General features: G+C 29.4%; 1 protein-coding gene across 1 annotated transcript; it reads left to right on the top strand.

Annotated features, from left to right (window-relative positions):
• The first annotated feature begins 14,549 nt into the window (after positions 1 to 14,549).
• Positions 14,550 to 16,550, top strand: LOC7497423 (GDSL esterase/lipase At2g30220). The gene is made up of 3 exons (XM_002319921.4): positions 14,550 to 15,373; positions 15,492 to 15,753; positions 16,237 to 16,550. Exons 1-3 carry the CDS (start codon positions 14,771 to 14,773, stop codon positions 16,431 to 16,433), a joined length of 1,062 nt encoding a protein of 353 aa, XP_002319957.3. The 5' UTR covers positions 14,550 to 14,770; the 3' UTR covers positions 16,434 to 16,550.

The raw sequence follows: 16,550 nt of genomic DNA, 5'->3' as shown, positions 1-16,550 counted from the left end.
TTTTAAACTAGAAAATTCATAATTTTAGACAATAATAAGCTCACTTGAGCTAAATTATGAAAGTAACTTCACATGCCTATCGTTAATTCAGTGATTAAGCATCACAAACAAAAACTCCATTTTCCATATTCCAGGACCCTGTTTCTTGTTTTTTTTTTAATTTTTTAATTATTATTCCCTGCTCGCAAAGCTCCAAATTAATCTGTACATTGATAAAAGGAGCAAATTATTAAATGCAGATAGGCACCTTGACCAAGCATGAAACTGTGGTTATTGCCCCATATATAGATAAATCTGACACAGAACTCCATTAACGATGATAAGCAAAAATAAATAAACTAAATGAGATGAACTTGTTTAGAGCATAGAGCATCCATAGATTCTGTATTTTTTAAGCTAAACTTTCATGGCAATTGGGATTCACGCTTTTTGTTTCTATCGATAGTCGTGTCGAGTAAAAATCATGTCGAAAAACATGTTTTGATTATTTATTTATTTTTGATAATAACATGTTTTAATTAATCAACTTCAAGTCTTCAATAAAGACTTTTTGGAGTGTGTATTGTATCATTTTTCTAGCTAATTGGATCATATTTATGTGTGTAAATGTTAGATTTTCAAAGTGATTATTCCTTAATTAACGAATCCATGATAGCGGGACACTAAACACGTATCAAATATAAATATTAATCAAAGAGATCGGTCTAGTAATTATGAAAATTTTCTTTTTTTCTTTTTAAATTTAAATATTTGTTGATGTGGAGAACTCTCGTTTGAAAAATAAAAATAAATTTAGTCTGGAGATATGTTTTTACAATAAAAAAAGGGGAATCTAAATTTGGAATTTTGCTATAATTAATCATGGGTGATTTGGGAGGAGAGATATTCTAGGCAAAAGAATAAATTGATTTAACAATCATAGGGCAAGTACCAAAGCTAGCAATAAATACGGTATTATTTTTTTTAGAATACAGTATTTATCAAATAGTAGGTCCCACAACATGAGCCAGTAACCAGTAATCGCGAATATAGGCATGATGAGATGGGAAGGAATAAAACTCAATACATAGAAATTAAAAATAATTTTCCTTACTGAAAAATCAATTCATTAGGTACGGAATGACAATGCAAGAGTACATGTTACATTCTTGGTAGTGTTTGATAACCTGACCTATTTTGAAATAAAATAAGCTATTATATATATATATATATATATATATATATATGAATGTATGTTTTCACCCCTATATGTTTAGCCCTATTCCAAGTTGGTATCTATAGTTTAAGAATTTTTTATTTATAATGTTTCGAAAATCTTTAGATCGCTTTTTTTTTTTTTGATAACCTGGGGTGTCCAGACCAGCTTATGCGCACCACAACTAATCCTCAAGCCTACTGAACATCCTGCAAGCCCAGTGAACATATAAGACACCGCGAGGATGACAGACATGCACAGAAAGGATCGAACCCAGGTGCAGAGGAAGGAAACAAAATCCCTTCCCCTGTTAGGTCGCGGCCTCAAGTGCCATCGCACCATATTTTTGGAAAATGCTAAGATGGACCAATGTTTTGAGTTATTTGGAGATTTTCTAGCGTTTTATTGGATACTATTGTTACATGCATGGGAATTCAGAAGGAGACTTAGAGATAAAGAAATTAATGTGAAAAAATAGAGAGAAGCATTTGGTATTTGAAGCTCGGTAGGGAGCATATTGGAGTTTCTTGAAAATATGATGAATGGTGTTGAGAAATATTAAGAGTATAAAAGCAGAAATGGAAAATAATTAAATTATGGGTGCTAAAAAAGAGTTTACCCACAAAAAAATCTGATCGGACGGTGGATAATAGCTAGGTACATACATATCATTGAAGCAATGCTGCCAAGAACACATGCATGCCCTGGCCCCTGATTTTGCTTTCAAGCCATTGCAACCTAAGCAACAGCCAACTGGCATGGCAATAAATTAAGGTCACCTCAGATGTGATGTGACTTGACTACAATTATGCCCAGTTCCCTCTTTTTTTTTTTAATAATAGATTGATTTATTAATGAATTAATCATAGTTTTCGGATAATACCATGGGAAAACACAATAAGTTTAAAAGATATTAAAAATAAATTCAATTATAATATATCAATAACATCAAAATTTAAAATTTAATTTTTTTATCATTAATTCTTATAAATAAGGAAATATATTGGTTCTATATATGGTTTTTTTTTCTAAAAAAAAAACTATAATTGGATCACAAAAGGTTGTGTTACACCATTTTGGAGATAGGGATGAAGGGTTTGTTTGATCCTGCTGCATCTAATTAATTAATTAAATATATTTTATAATTGAATATTGAGAAGATATTTTTTTATAGTATTCGCTTTTTGCATGTTTTTTAAAGATAGTATGTAATTTATATTTAAAAGGAAGTATTTTACCAAATACTTGTATTTTTAAAAATTAAATAAAAATCTAATTAATTTACACACAGAATCAGGCAAAACAGCATATAAAATTAACAATAGCCATTCAAATAATAATCAGAAAAAATACAATAAATTTTTAAAAAAATAGAAATAAATCCAATTACAGTATTTCTTCAATTCTTTCTTCGATCATTAATTCTTATTGATAAGTAAATATATTGGTTCTATGGTTTTTTAATTAATAATGGCTATTGTATTTCTTTAAGATTAGTAGCTATTTTCTTTCGATTATTTTGTCTATTTGAGTATAATTTATTTAATCTCACCTCTCTGGATATTCCATTTCTGGTTACCATTTTAGAATAAAAAAGACAAAGATGTGGAGACAAAGATAACATGTTTTTTTTATTTTTTGTTTTGAAAGCATATAAATTTATTTTGAATTGTTTTAAAAAGAAAATTATTTTATATTTTAATCTGTATTTATGTATTCAATCAAATATATTTATATCTTTTCTATATTTATCTTTTTTATCTTAGGATATTATCCAAATACAACCTTAAAGAATAATATGTTTTTATTTTCACCAAATTAAAATCAAGGAAAAATATAGAAGTTAATGAAATATAATGCATGGTAGGAGGTCTTAATTAGCTGCATTGTGGGTGACATTAATTAATTTCGTTTTCACATCTCTAAACTAATCACAAAGAACCTAGCTGTCTTCGACACATTAAATTCTTTTTTAAGTGATAAAAAACATGGAGAGCAATTTTTCTCTTAATTTGTCAGGGATTAAACTTTTATTTAAGAAAAAAATTATGGCTAACTGATTGATAAACAGATGTAGTTGTCTCTAAGATTAAAAATGATTGATTCATTTCCGAGTAGCAGAAATAATAAAATTATTTTAAAATTTCTTAATTTTTATTTTTATTTTTTGGTTTGGCAACCCTGGATTGCAGGTCTGCCTTTAGTGGTTGGAATCTTGCAGTATGTGTGCCGAGCCTGAACCTGTTTAGGAACGAGGTAATTTTTGTTTTTGTATGGTTTTTAAAATGGTGATTATCTTGAAAAAAATAAAATTAATATTTTTTGTGTTTTTTATAATTTTAATGTATTAATATTTAAAAAATTCTGAAAAAATTATTTTAAAATATTTTCAAATAAAAAGTATTATGCATCATAATATTTAACACACCCACAAATTGTTAGTCTATGAACTCAAGGAAAGAAGAACAAAACAGAGAATTACATTAAATTAGGAAGTGTTGGTTACTCTTTTGGAATAGAAAACATGGAAATAATATAAATAAATAGGACATGTTTCTTTGTAATTTATATTTTAAAAATATAAAAATTCATGTAAAAATTAATTTTAAAATAAATTTATTTCATACTTGTATCTATTTCTTTTATCCTAGGATATCAACCAAATGCATAACCTTAGAGATCAAGTTAATTCTTTTTACTTCAGGTGGTCTTAATTTGAAATAAGAGAAAAGCTAATTAATTACCTCTAAAATCTTTGACCCTAAAGTAATCCGAACAAAATAAATGTAAAAATATATAATCACTAGTTAATTCTTTTTACTTCAGGTGGTCTTAATTTTGTGTACTGACCGTTAATCTGGAAATGGATTGCTAACCACCTACCGAAACAAGATTCTTTTACTAGTGATTAAGTCTTAATTAAGGATTTTGTCTGCTTGTATGGACATAATTATATATCCACTAGCTAGTGAGGTGGCATTGTTTTGTACATTAGCTAAGGAAGCTTCGTGCCATGGAGGTTTCAGGCACCGACCATAAACCCCAATTAAGGTTCCATTAACAGACAATAATGGTATTTAAGAGAATGCACGAGGCATGCCCTACTTCAAGATTCTTAATGTAAGATTTAATCCACAATAAACAGAAGCAAAGGGGAACTATATATCCCATTATTGAAGAACGTGTGTCAAGCCTGTCTTTAGAACCTAAAGGGTGCAAACCCTAATTAATTAGTCTTGTAAGTTGGTGGATGATCATCATTTGTACAAGAGTATGATTTAAGCTCTAATTTCTTGTACTATATAGTGATTCTTTTAGGTTAGAAATGGTTATGTGAATGAAATCGGAATTTAATTATAAACTTTATTTAATTTCGAATGGGGTTCTATGAAAGTATCTATAGCCATAACTTTAATTATTTGTTTAAAGATATGGTAATTCCCAACTGTAATTTTATCAAAATGTGTTATTTTTTATATAAAAAAAAATTCAAGCTAGTTGGTCCCTTTTTTTTTAATGTGCTATTTTTTTTATATAAAAAAAATCTATTTTAATCATTAAAAAGTCCATTTTTGCGGTGAATTGATAGGAAAAGGTGCGGTGGGCTCAAAGACCTGTCGTACCGTACCTCACTGTATCTGCTACCCAACAGCCAACCCTAACCCCACGAGGCATGCTATACTTAATATTGTTCCTGTTCTTTTATGCGTGGTGGTTATCTCTAGATGCATTTGGGTGCTGGTAATGCTAATTAAGTAGATCATGCATTATATGGTATGATCTTGGGCCTTAGATTTGTCTTCTACGGCTAGCTGTAAATAATATTGTAGGGTTTTGTTCTGTTGCTCGAGGTTAAATTCTATACACGAGTCTTATGGCTTTAATTGCTTCTGATTCAGTGCATCTATCCGATTGTTTTATTTTATGTGATTAAATTTAATATATGTTCATAGAATCTGTAGCAAGTTCGTTTTCTCATCAATTTTGCTGTTGGATCGTGGGAGATTTATGTGGGAATTGTAAATCACAATGAAGACAAATTATGATATTTGAATTGAGATTTGATTCAATGACAAATCAAAGTATATATTGCTCAAGAAATTGAGAAAAGATATCGGTGATTATGACTAGTTACTTACTTCTCACGTTGTTATCATCTTAGTTGCTTCGTTTTCTTTGTGATTGTCAAAATTCATGCATGAGAACGTTTATGAGAATGATGGTGATTTTTTCAATAAATAATAATTAATAACTATTAATTAATTAAGATAGTATTTATTTACTGTCTTCAAACAAAAAAAACAATTGAAATATAAAATTTTTATTTTTTAAATGATAAAGATTCATTCCAAAATTATTTTAAAAACAAATTTATTTTTATATTTTTTTTATTTAACTAAATACAGTCCTATCTTTTTTTTGTCAGACAGATCATTACCTCCACCTTTCACATGATGTGAATGTGGTTTAGAGTTCTTGAATTCGACTTTCGGCACTGAATTAGTATGATATATGATGATTATGAATGGAAATCCTCTCATTGTTAATTATAAAGGAACTAATTTCACCCAATTTAATTACACACTGTTGGCTGATGTATGTGTAAATACCATGAAAATGCCAGGTAGCAGTTTTGATTGATCAATTAAAGAAGATTTCTGTGATAATGGTCGAGTATTTTGAGGAAACTTTCCATAAATCTCAAGTCATTTAGACAAAAGATTTGCCTCGATCTAGTTAGATTGCTTCATTGATAAAAATACATGTTCTCCCTATTTAATGAGTAATTAGTATCCGAAACGACATCATCTCAAAAAATACTTAATGACTTCAATTTGAGTAATTAGCTTGGCCGTGCTAGCTATTTAATGATGCCTAATTTTGCTTTCCCTTTCACCTTGAAAAAAAAACTACAATCCATTATAATAATGCATTCCACTTTCATGCCTTAACCATTAAATTTTAAAGTAATCATTTGGATTTACATGATGTGATACTTTTAATTTGCATGGTTAATCCAACCCAAATTATTTGTAACTGATATGGTATGACCTGATCAAAAACTCATTGAATTTTTTATTATAATTTCAAAATATCATCATAATTTGAAACTTTTTAAAAAATTAATTAACCTGAATCAACTCGAGTTAACCCATTCAATTCATAATTTGATCTTTACATCGAGTTTATTTATAAACAGTTTTAATAACTATGCTAATTTGAGATTTGAAAGGATCTCAATCCTCTTCTTTCTACCTCACATTTTACCTCCAAATTAATATGACTCATTAAGACCCATCCATGCCTAAATTTATTGCCTATATTGGTAGTTCACTATATCATTGTTTGCACTACATTGCGCGTTGGATTAATTTTTTTTAATTTTAAAAAAATATTTAGATGTTGTTCATATGTTTTTTAGCAAAAAAAAAATTATATGGAGATTATCCTTATATAACCTGATCAATTTGATAGATTCAAAAACAACTCGAATGACCAATAAAAATACAATTTGACTTAAAAAAGATCAGGATGAGTTTTTTAAAATATTGAAATGACAATATATTAAATCAACTTGGGTTAACTTATCAAATTCGCCACCCATATCATGAGACTATGATAACCTCATAGAAAAAAATTAAAAAATTTATTAAACTCAATTCTCAAACAACTTAATATTAAATGATGATATTTAAAACAAAATTCAACTGAAAAGATAAGTCGAGTCAACTCGGGTTAATCTGTCAAATATGGATCATAAGACCGGGATAACCTCATAGAAAGCAAATCGTAACAAATTATAAAACTCAATTCTTAATCAACTCAATGTTGAAGGGTGAAATTAAAAAAGAATCAATTAAAAAAAGGACATAAAAAACCACATGAGTCAATCATCAAAACTTATCATCCCGGTCATGAGACTGTGATAACTTCATAAAATGCAAACCAAAAAAAAATTATAAAGTTTAATTCTCAATCAACTCAATATTGAAGGATGAAGTTAAAAAAATCAACTAAAAAAACAAAAAAAAACTCGAGTCAGCCGGCCTAACCCACGACCCAGGTCATAAGACGGTGATAACCACATAGAAAGTAAATAAGAAAAAAATCATAAATTCTAATTTCCAATCAACCTAATTTTGAAGGATTAAAATGAAAAAAAAAATGACTTGATTCAATCCGAGTTAACTTCTCAAACTTGGATCCAATTCTCAATCAACTTAATGTTGAGATATGAAATTGAAAAAAAATTAATTTAAAAATAGACAAAGAAGTGACTGAGATCACTCCATAAAAAGTAAATCAAAATAAATTATAAAGTTTAATATCCAATAAACTTAATATTAAATAATAAAATTTTTAAAAAAATTAAACTAAAAAACTCCTCAGAAATTTGAGTAGCAAAATGTAAAAGTGCTTGTCATTTCACTATTCATAATTATTTAAATGAAATGAAATGACAGGAACTCATAGTATATGTTATATATGTTTATTAAGCGTTTTGTTTTCTAGTTCTTGTGAAGCAGTGCATGTCACACTTTAATTAGTTCGATTCCTCTGATAGTGGAAGGTCACTGAAGCTTTTGTCCATGGACCCCGACAAAATTTGGTGAAACGTCAATCTATTACATGTGATCAAGCATTATTTTCTCCACAATGACACATTCTATATATAGCTAGTTGGCATAATTGAATATTATCATGGTTTTGGCTTGCTAGGATCCTAATTATTGTTCATTATTTAAGGTCCCGTGAAGCTAGGATTTTTTCGGTGTAGCAAGAAAAACTTGGCGTGCCAGTTTCATGAAAAATTCACAACTTGATTATTACAAGTTGATTAAATATATATATCTTGTTCGGCCTTGTTGATCATGTTCTTTATGGCAACTACAAGGCTGAAGCCTGTTTCTCTAGTGCCTAGCTAGACTACGAGGGGCAACATGCCTCGAGATTTAGGATCCGAAATCTGCTGACAGAAATAGTTGAAGCCCCGATTGATTTCTAGTGTAAATTTTCTTCGAGATATAGGTAAGGAAACTGCGAGAGCCCAGGTGATTAATGCTTGGTCGATTAGGAGAGTGGAGACCATAAAACCAAGCCCACATAAGTCTACTCAGAAGCACAACTTAACAATAATACAGTGATGTAAAGACATGAAAAAAGACCAACACAATTCATAGCCATGCATGACCAGCAAATATGAAGTGGTTATTAGAGCTCCACGAAGTCGTCCTTGCAGATACCTTTCATATCGTCAGAAATCTGTTTATTTGGGCCATGGGAATTGCAATTATGCATTAGAGATCATGAGGGGAATTAATTGATATATAAAGTATCAAACTTGAGCTGGGATTTCATGTCAGCATCCATGTTTCAAGAACAGAACCCATGATAGATACTTCTTGTTCAGATAGTTCTCAGGATCTGCCATGACTAATCTATATGAATTGTAAGATGATCGATGGGACAGGGCGGTTAAACCCTAGAAGAGGCTTGGGTTGCGTAAAATGCTAGCTTATAAAAATATTTATAATTTTTTATTCAATTATTCGATAAAAAATTATATTGACTATAACTATTTAAGGTCTGAAATGCCTCTAAATTAGACCTAAAAAGTGTTGTTAGTGCTAGTTTTGTTAAGAAATTTTTATTGCATTCTAACTAGGATTTTTATTTGGGTCGGTTTTTTAAATTTATTTAAGTAATTGTAAATTTTTTGAGGAGATAAATTACTTGAATAGAAAAAAAATTATTGAGTAGTAAATATTTAAATTGAAGTTTATGTGTTGTGATTCTAAAAACTTTAGGCTTATTATTTTTATTGTGTTGTTTTGGTCTCCAATTCTTTATTTATTTGAAACAAAATTAGTCCGATCCATTGACCATGACATTTTTTCAATGGCTCGAAGTAGTTCCTCCCATCAACTCTAAGTCCTTCGATTAGGTGTTAAATTAAAACATGAAATTATAACATATAAAATAAATCCACTAATTACAACTTGAACCAACAGTACTATTTGACCATATAGAATATAGAATATTGAGATATGCATTCATATATAAATGTCATGAACAGTGGAGCAGGGCCCGGCCCCTGAGATAGTTTAATTTTTAAAAATGAGGTGTTATATTTTTTATTTTAAAAAGATGAGTCTTATTATAATAATTAATTGTGATTTTACTTTTGATTTTCTAATTTACTCTTCACCTAGGTGGAAAAAAAATATATAAAGGCATTATTTTGTGAAATAAAAAACAGAGCCACTAATTTACCCTAATATAAATCATGCGGGCTACAACCGATCAAACAGAAAAATAAAAACACAAATCTCGAGTAAAATTTTTCTATTCTATAAAAGAATAACGAGCACAATTAAAATAAATATGTAAGAATTATTTTTTATTATTTTTTGCTTTATTTCAAAGTTTATCAAACATAAATAATGCTTCACTTTAACTAATGTTTCTTATATACTTTGTATGTTTATATTTGATAGGTATAAAGACCAACAACATTAAAGTGATGGATACATTATGAAGATAAAATTAATTTCATTGCTTTGACTCAATTTGGTATTGCTCTAAACAGTTTACCTTATATAAAGGTCATTATATGTTTGTAGTAAATTATTTGAATAAAACTAAATTATGCATGTTTTATTTTACAGCTCATATACAATAAATTAAAATAACTATTATATTTTGTTATATTAATTTTGATTTTTTCTAATAAATAATCATAGCTCCATTCCTGATCATGAACCATTTTTCTTGAAGACCATTGAATTGATGAATTACCACAACCCTTTTTTTAATTTTCCCCTTATTGCATGATCGTAGGAGATGCAATCCTCCGATGATATGATTTCCACCGAGCTTCCCGGGAAAACACACATTTGATATTATTTTGTACAAAATTGCACATAAAATTTATTAAAGTTTGCAGATTTCGCAGCAAATCATAATGATAATGTTATTGTTGTCGTTGTTAAAGAAGTGTGTACATGTATAAATTTTAAATTTAAAAACTTTTCACTTAAAAAATATTAAAAAATAATATAAATCATATCAGGTTAAGTTTTTGGATAAGATTCTAATATATAATTTATATTATTCTTTAACATATCCTCTTAGGTGAAAATCATTTGAAGTTGAAACTTGTGTAGACTCATACTATTTTGTGTTTGATTTTTATCAAATAAATATGGATAGTAAGATTTAAACTCATGATCGTTTGGTCATTAAAATTCTAATATCATATCAAAGAATTATTTTAACTGTTAAGTGAGATTGTAAAATATAATTTATAGTATTTAATAATCATTATTACTATTATAAAACACGTTTAAGGAATCATCCGTTGATAAGATTACACTATATCTCAAGCTCATATAATATTATATGCATGGATTTGCATTTTTCACACTGAAACTTACAGATTAAAGATTAAACTTCATGGATTGCTAGCTAGCATGTCAGTGTAATTAACAAATTAGTTTTTTTATGGTTTGTTTCATGTTTCTTGACAGGAGGAGAGATTTGTTACAATATCATGATTCAATATATCAAATATCACAAATATTTTGTATTACCATATGCATATATATCGTATTTCGGACCACATAAATTCTCAGTCCAAGATCGACTGATCAAAGAAGAGAAAAAAGGAGTTGCTTTGATTCCCAGTTTTGTCACGACATCTTCTCTTTTGTCTGAAAAACAAATGCGAGTATGCATGCAACTTGTAAGGGAGGATAAGAGATACAATGGCTGGCACCAGGCAGGTTTCAATTAATACTGACCTACTAGCACGTCATAATTGAAGTACTCTTTAAATATTTCTGACCCTACTATATTCATAATTGAATTCATCTGTTTATCACTTACATTTATGTATTTAATTATGTGAAAAAAAATAATAAATAAGGTATTGCATTCGGCCGACATCGATAAATTAATTTCTTTGATGCTCAAGTGAGCAAGTTCTTAGTTGAGGGAGAGAAAAAAGAATTTAAAGCCCCGTTTTGTTTTATAAAAAATATATTTTTTTAAAAACTATTTTTCAAATTTTTTTATATTTATTTATGATCAATAAAAAATATTTCCTTGTCAAAAATAATTTTAACTTAGTTTTTTGAAAAATTATTTTTTATTTTTTATGGAATACACTTTCTAAAAATTATAAAAAAAATAAAAAACATCATAGCATAGCCAAATATTAAAAAATATTTTCCAACTCATTTTTTATGATACTACCAAATATAAAAATATATAATCATATGCATAGCTTGTATAAAATGATCATAATTAATCCAAGTATTTATAATGGTTCTTATTAGCTTCCAATTTGAATTGTAATCTGTATTTATTGAATTAGAATGAGTTATAACTTAGCAATGTTGTGTTTGTTTAGATAATGATTATTAACTAAGGTGGAATTAATCCCTTACAAAGCTTATTTTTATCCATTTAAGGGATTGTTGTTGTTATTGTTTTTTTTTTTATTATTAACGCGAGTATCTGAGTCAGTTTACATGCATCTTGTTTAATATTACTGGTCTTGAAATTAACGACCATATAAATTTTTAATGGTTCTAAAATTACTCAAATTTATAATCATTAAAAAATAAATCTAAAATCTAACCGCTGTCAAGATAATTACTAAAATGCTTTTGAAATGGCTTGAATGTTATGGATGATATAGCCTTAAAATTTTTATTTAAATCATCACTCTGTTAATTATTATTTAAAAAAAAAATTACTCTCAACAAGACAATATTTGATCAATTATCAAACAATTAAATGATTTTTGTCACAAGCAAAAGGATCAGTCTCCAGATCCTTGCTTTCAATAACGAAGACAACGTTGTTCTCGCTGTGTGTGTTGGAGAGGAAGGCTTTCTGGTCAGATCAAGAGAAATAATACCTGAATTGATTAGACTAGTTTTTGGCTTTTTGCCTAAAAAGGCAAAATTCTCTTGGGCGCATTGATACATTTTTGAAGCACTGTTTTAATAGTAATTATTTTTAAAAATATTTTTTTTATTTGAAAATATATTAAAATAATTTTTTTTATTTTTAAAATTTATTTTTGATATAGCATACCAATTTGAAAACATAAAAAAAAAATTAATTTGAAATAAAAAAATTATTTTTTTACAAAAATACTTTTCAACTACATAAACAAAGAGTACCTTCCCTCTATTTATTAGATTTCTTTCTTTTTAGGCTGATGCATGACATTCTTTACAAGCAAAAATAACATTAATTTAGCTTCTTATATTTCATAGAGTAATTCTGATAAATAAGTGCTATTGTTTGATGCGTAGAATGGAAGTGTTTTCCATTTCTCAATACTTTTAAAAACTTAGTTCGGATTGCAACTAGGTTTTTTTTTACACATTATCATTCTAATTTTGAACCTTAAGAGAAGTTGTAAGAAACAGATTTATCATGAATAATAGTATGAAAATAGTCGCGGTGTCCGTGCTTCATTGTGGGGCTGGATTATTTTCTTCTTGCGCAAGAAATGATATTCAGATGCCATAAGCGTGTTTAAAAAAAAAAACCAAATATGTGACTCGGGTCATATACCTAATTGGATTGAATAAGCTGGTTTTATTTTAATTAGATAAAAAAAAATAGAAACGATGTTAGATGGAACAAATTTAAAAAGAAAAGTTATTAGGATAACTTGTTGAAAAACTATTTTTTTCAAAAGAAAACAAATGATATATCTCAATTTACAACCTATTAACTATAAAAGAATGAAATGGGGTAAAAACAACTACATGATCAACCTGAGTTAGCATGATAAACATGTAACCTCAATAATCATGGTCAAGCCAACTCAGGATATCCTGCTAAACTCACAACCTGGATTATGAAATTGGAATAACTTGATAAAAAAATAAAGAGAATTATAAAACCATTTTAAAAAAACTTGTGTTAACTTTTCTGAAGCACCGTATTTGAAAAAATTATGAAGTTTAATTTTCAATTAATCAAATATTGAATGATGAAATTGAAAAAAAAATTTCAATTATACTAAAGGATTAAGAAAATAGCAATTAAAAGAATGAGAATCAAAATTGAAAAACAAAATAAATTTTATATTTGATTGAGCGGTGAAATTGAAAAGAAAAATCAATTTAGCAAAATGATTAAAAAATCAAAAGAATGAAGATAAAAAATGACATAAAGAAACAAATTTTTGATTGAACAGTAAAATAAAAAAGAATAATAACTTTTACAAAAAAATCGAGAGAAAAAAATTAGAAATAAAAAGAATGAAAATCAAATTAGAAAAACAAATATGTAGCAAACTAGGATGGAATGATGAAATTAAAAAAAAAAACTTCTATAAAATGGTCAAAAACAAAAATTAGAAGTCAAAAGAATAAAGACTGAAGTTGAAATATCAACAATAAAGAGAGTCAAGTTATAATTTTCTAGGAAGAAGAGAGAAAAGAAGGGATGTAGAAAGTTTCACTAGAGATAAACCATACTATCAACACTGACTCGTGCCTCTCAAAAAAAAAAAAGAACACGGCAACACTTCCAATTACACGATAAAATAGTGTTTTTGGATATTGGGAGGTGTCGCACGCGTCGTTCAAAGAGTGCAAGAAAAAGTGCAAGCGCCTCCCACTCACCAGGAAGCATGGTCAAGCGCCCCATATTTTTATTCTTTTTATTTTTATTTTTATTTTTTATATTTAGTCAAACACTAAATCGTCCTTAAGCTAACTTAATAATAATGAAAAAACCGTTGTGAAAAGACAAAAACACACCTTAACTCCAGTTTAAATTTTTTACTTTTAAAGGTATTTTGATCATTTTGTTGTGCTTTTTAATTATTTATTATTTTTTATATTTATTTAAATATCAAATTGCTCCTCGATTGATATTATAATAATAATAAAACATTATGAAAATACAAAAGTATCACTCTCATGTAAGTTTTGATTTTTATTACTTCCAATGTCATTTTTATCGTTTCACTATGCGATTAAAGTGGAAAAAAACTTATATGTCCTCGTTTATTTTAGCAATGACTAATGAATATGTAAAAAAAAATTAATATCTTAAAAGCTAATGTTAATTTATTTATTTAATAAAAGAGCAAAACTATCATTACATTGTTCTAATAGGTAATGTACTTTGGCTTGGAGCTACATTGCTTTTCCAAGTCCAGTTAGATTCTTTTAATATGAATTGCTTGCTTAAAACTTGATTTGAAAAGAAAATAAAAAGGAGTTAAATTTCAGTATATATAATAAACAAGCCAACTCGAGGATACATTGATTGCTAAAGCAAGTGTAATTGTACCTGGATATAACCCAACAGTTTCACACATGAGAAATCGATGTACAAGTCAAATTCATTGACCGAAGAAGGATGCAGGCTTTATCTCTTCTTTAATTCTCTTTAATATTACATGGCAAGGTAGCTGGGGAGATTTTAATTTCAGCCATTTTCTTCATATGTAAAAAGGGCATGAAACTGCTAAAGACAACAGTTCTCTTATTCTCTATAAATACAAAGTAATCTCACCATGTTAATCAATCAACAATGGCACCTGCCCTCCTCTTCCTCACATTAGCGACCATATGCAACCTCAGCGGGGCTGCAACCTTGCCCAAATTCTCCAGCATTCTTATCTTCGGCGATTCGACGGTTGATACTGGTAACAACAACTACGTGAAGACAGTGTTCAGAAGTGACCATCCACCGTATGGCCGAGATTTTCCAGGCCACGTTCCTACAGGAAGGTTTTCTAACGGAAAACTCATTCCTGACTTTACAGCCAGCATCCTCGGGATGGAAGAAACTGTTCCGCCTGTCCTCAGTCCAAGCCTAACCGATGACGATATTCGCACCGGCGTGTGTTTTGCTTCGGCAGGATCAGGATACGACGTCATGACGACGGTGGCATCCGGAGCCATCCCAATGTACGAGCAACTTGAGTTATTCCAGAACTATATTACAAGACTCAGGGGAATTGTTGGAGAAGAGGAGGCCAAGAAGATACTTGGCAGAGCTTTCATCATTGTTAGTTCAGGCACTAATGACTTGATTTACAACTATTATGATATACCCACAAGACGGTATCAGTTCAACAGTATCAGTGGTTATCATGATTATCTGCTGAGTTCTTTACAAAATTTTGTGCAGGTATGCATGAATGCAGGCATCTATCTAGCTTTGCACAATCAAATTCTAGGGTTAGAGTATTTTCAAGCATAAAACTGCCGACATTTTCTCGGGTAACTTCTGATGGTAATGTTCACAGGAACTGTACAATCTTGGTGGCCGTTTAATGGCGATTGCTGGCCTTCCTCCAATTGGGTGTTTGCCTATTCAGATAGTCACAAGATATGGGAGTTCAGGGAATCTAGCATGTCTAGAAGATCAAAATTCAGACTGTCAAGCCTATAATAAAAAACTTAAAAGGTTACTACCTCCATTGCAGTCATCACTTCCAGGAAGCAGAATTCTCTATGCAGACATTTACGACCCATTATCTGACATGGTTTCCCAGCCACAAAAATACGGTAAGCTGTCTTCTCAAAAATGGGGGGGAAAGAAAGGGGATTAGCTGTTTTGACAAAATATAACATGTATTATGGTAAAAGCTAAACTACTAGGCTGGACTAATTAATGCTTTGGTTGCACCAAACAACAAACGGGGTTGGTCCCCTTCATTTAAACACTGAGCAATGCTGATGTATGTTCAGAAAATTTTAGCCATCAGGACAATAGAAATTAAAGATCAGACTCAAGGACTCAACTGACTTACAAAGAGACCTTACAAGTCATTTATGGACCAACAGACAAGAGAGACAGACCCCTTAGAAAATGACCATATATAGAGCTAGTAGATCCGTGTCCAATCTGCTATACATTGATGTAATCAAGCATGGTATAGCCAATGAAAATGAGCCTGTAGCTCAAACGGCATCTACATAAGGGGTCCTGGGTTCGAACCTCTCTCTTGCATTAAGCCTAGTTTACTAATATTTGAAGTTACACGACAGGTTTTGTCGAGACACATAAAGGGTGCTGCGGAACAGGGGTTGTTGAAGCAGGATCAACCTGTAACAAAGCGACACCAACATGTGGAAATGCTTCTCAGTTCATGTTTTGGGATGCTATCCATCCAAGTGAATCAGCCTACAAGTTCCTAACCGAATATCTAGAGAAAAATATCATTTCCCGATTCAATCCCATATGATCACAGCTTCTCTCAGCTTGTACTGTAACTTTTTAAACACTTCATACTCCACAAAGAAGGGGGCAATTTTAAAAAGAGAAATAAGTTATGATATTCTATGTTTCTTTGCACTATCAA

The sequence above is a fragment of the Populus trichocarpa genome, chromosome 13 (genome assembly GCF_000002775.5).
Source record: "Populus trichocarpa isolate Nisqually-1 chromosome 13, P.trichocarpa_v4.1, whole genome shotgun sequence".
NCBI classification, from domain to species: Eukaryota; Viridiplantae; Streptophyta; class Magnoliopsida; order Malpighiales; family Salicaceae; genus Populus; species Populus trichocarpa.
This window is presented reverse-complemented; position numbering and strand designations above follow the sequence as displayed.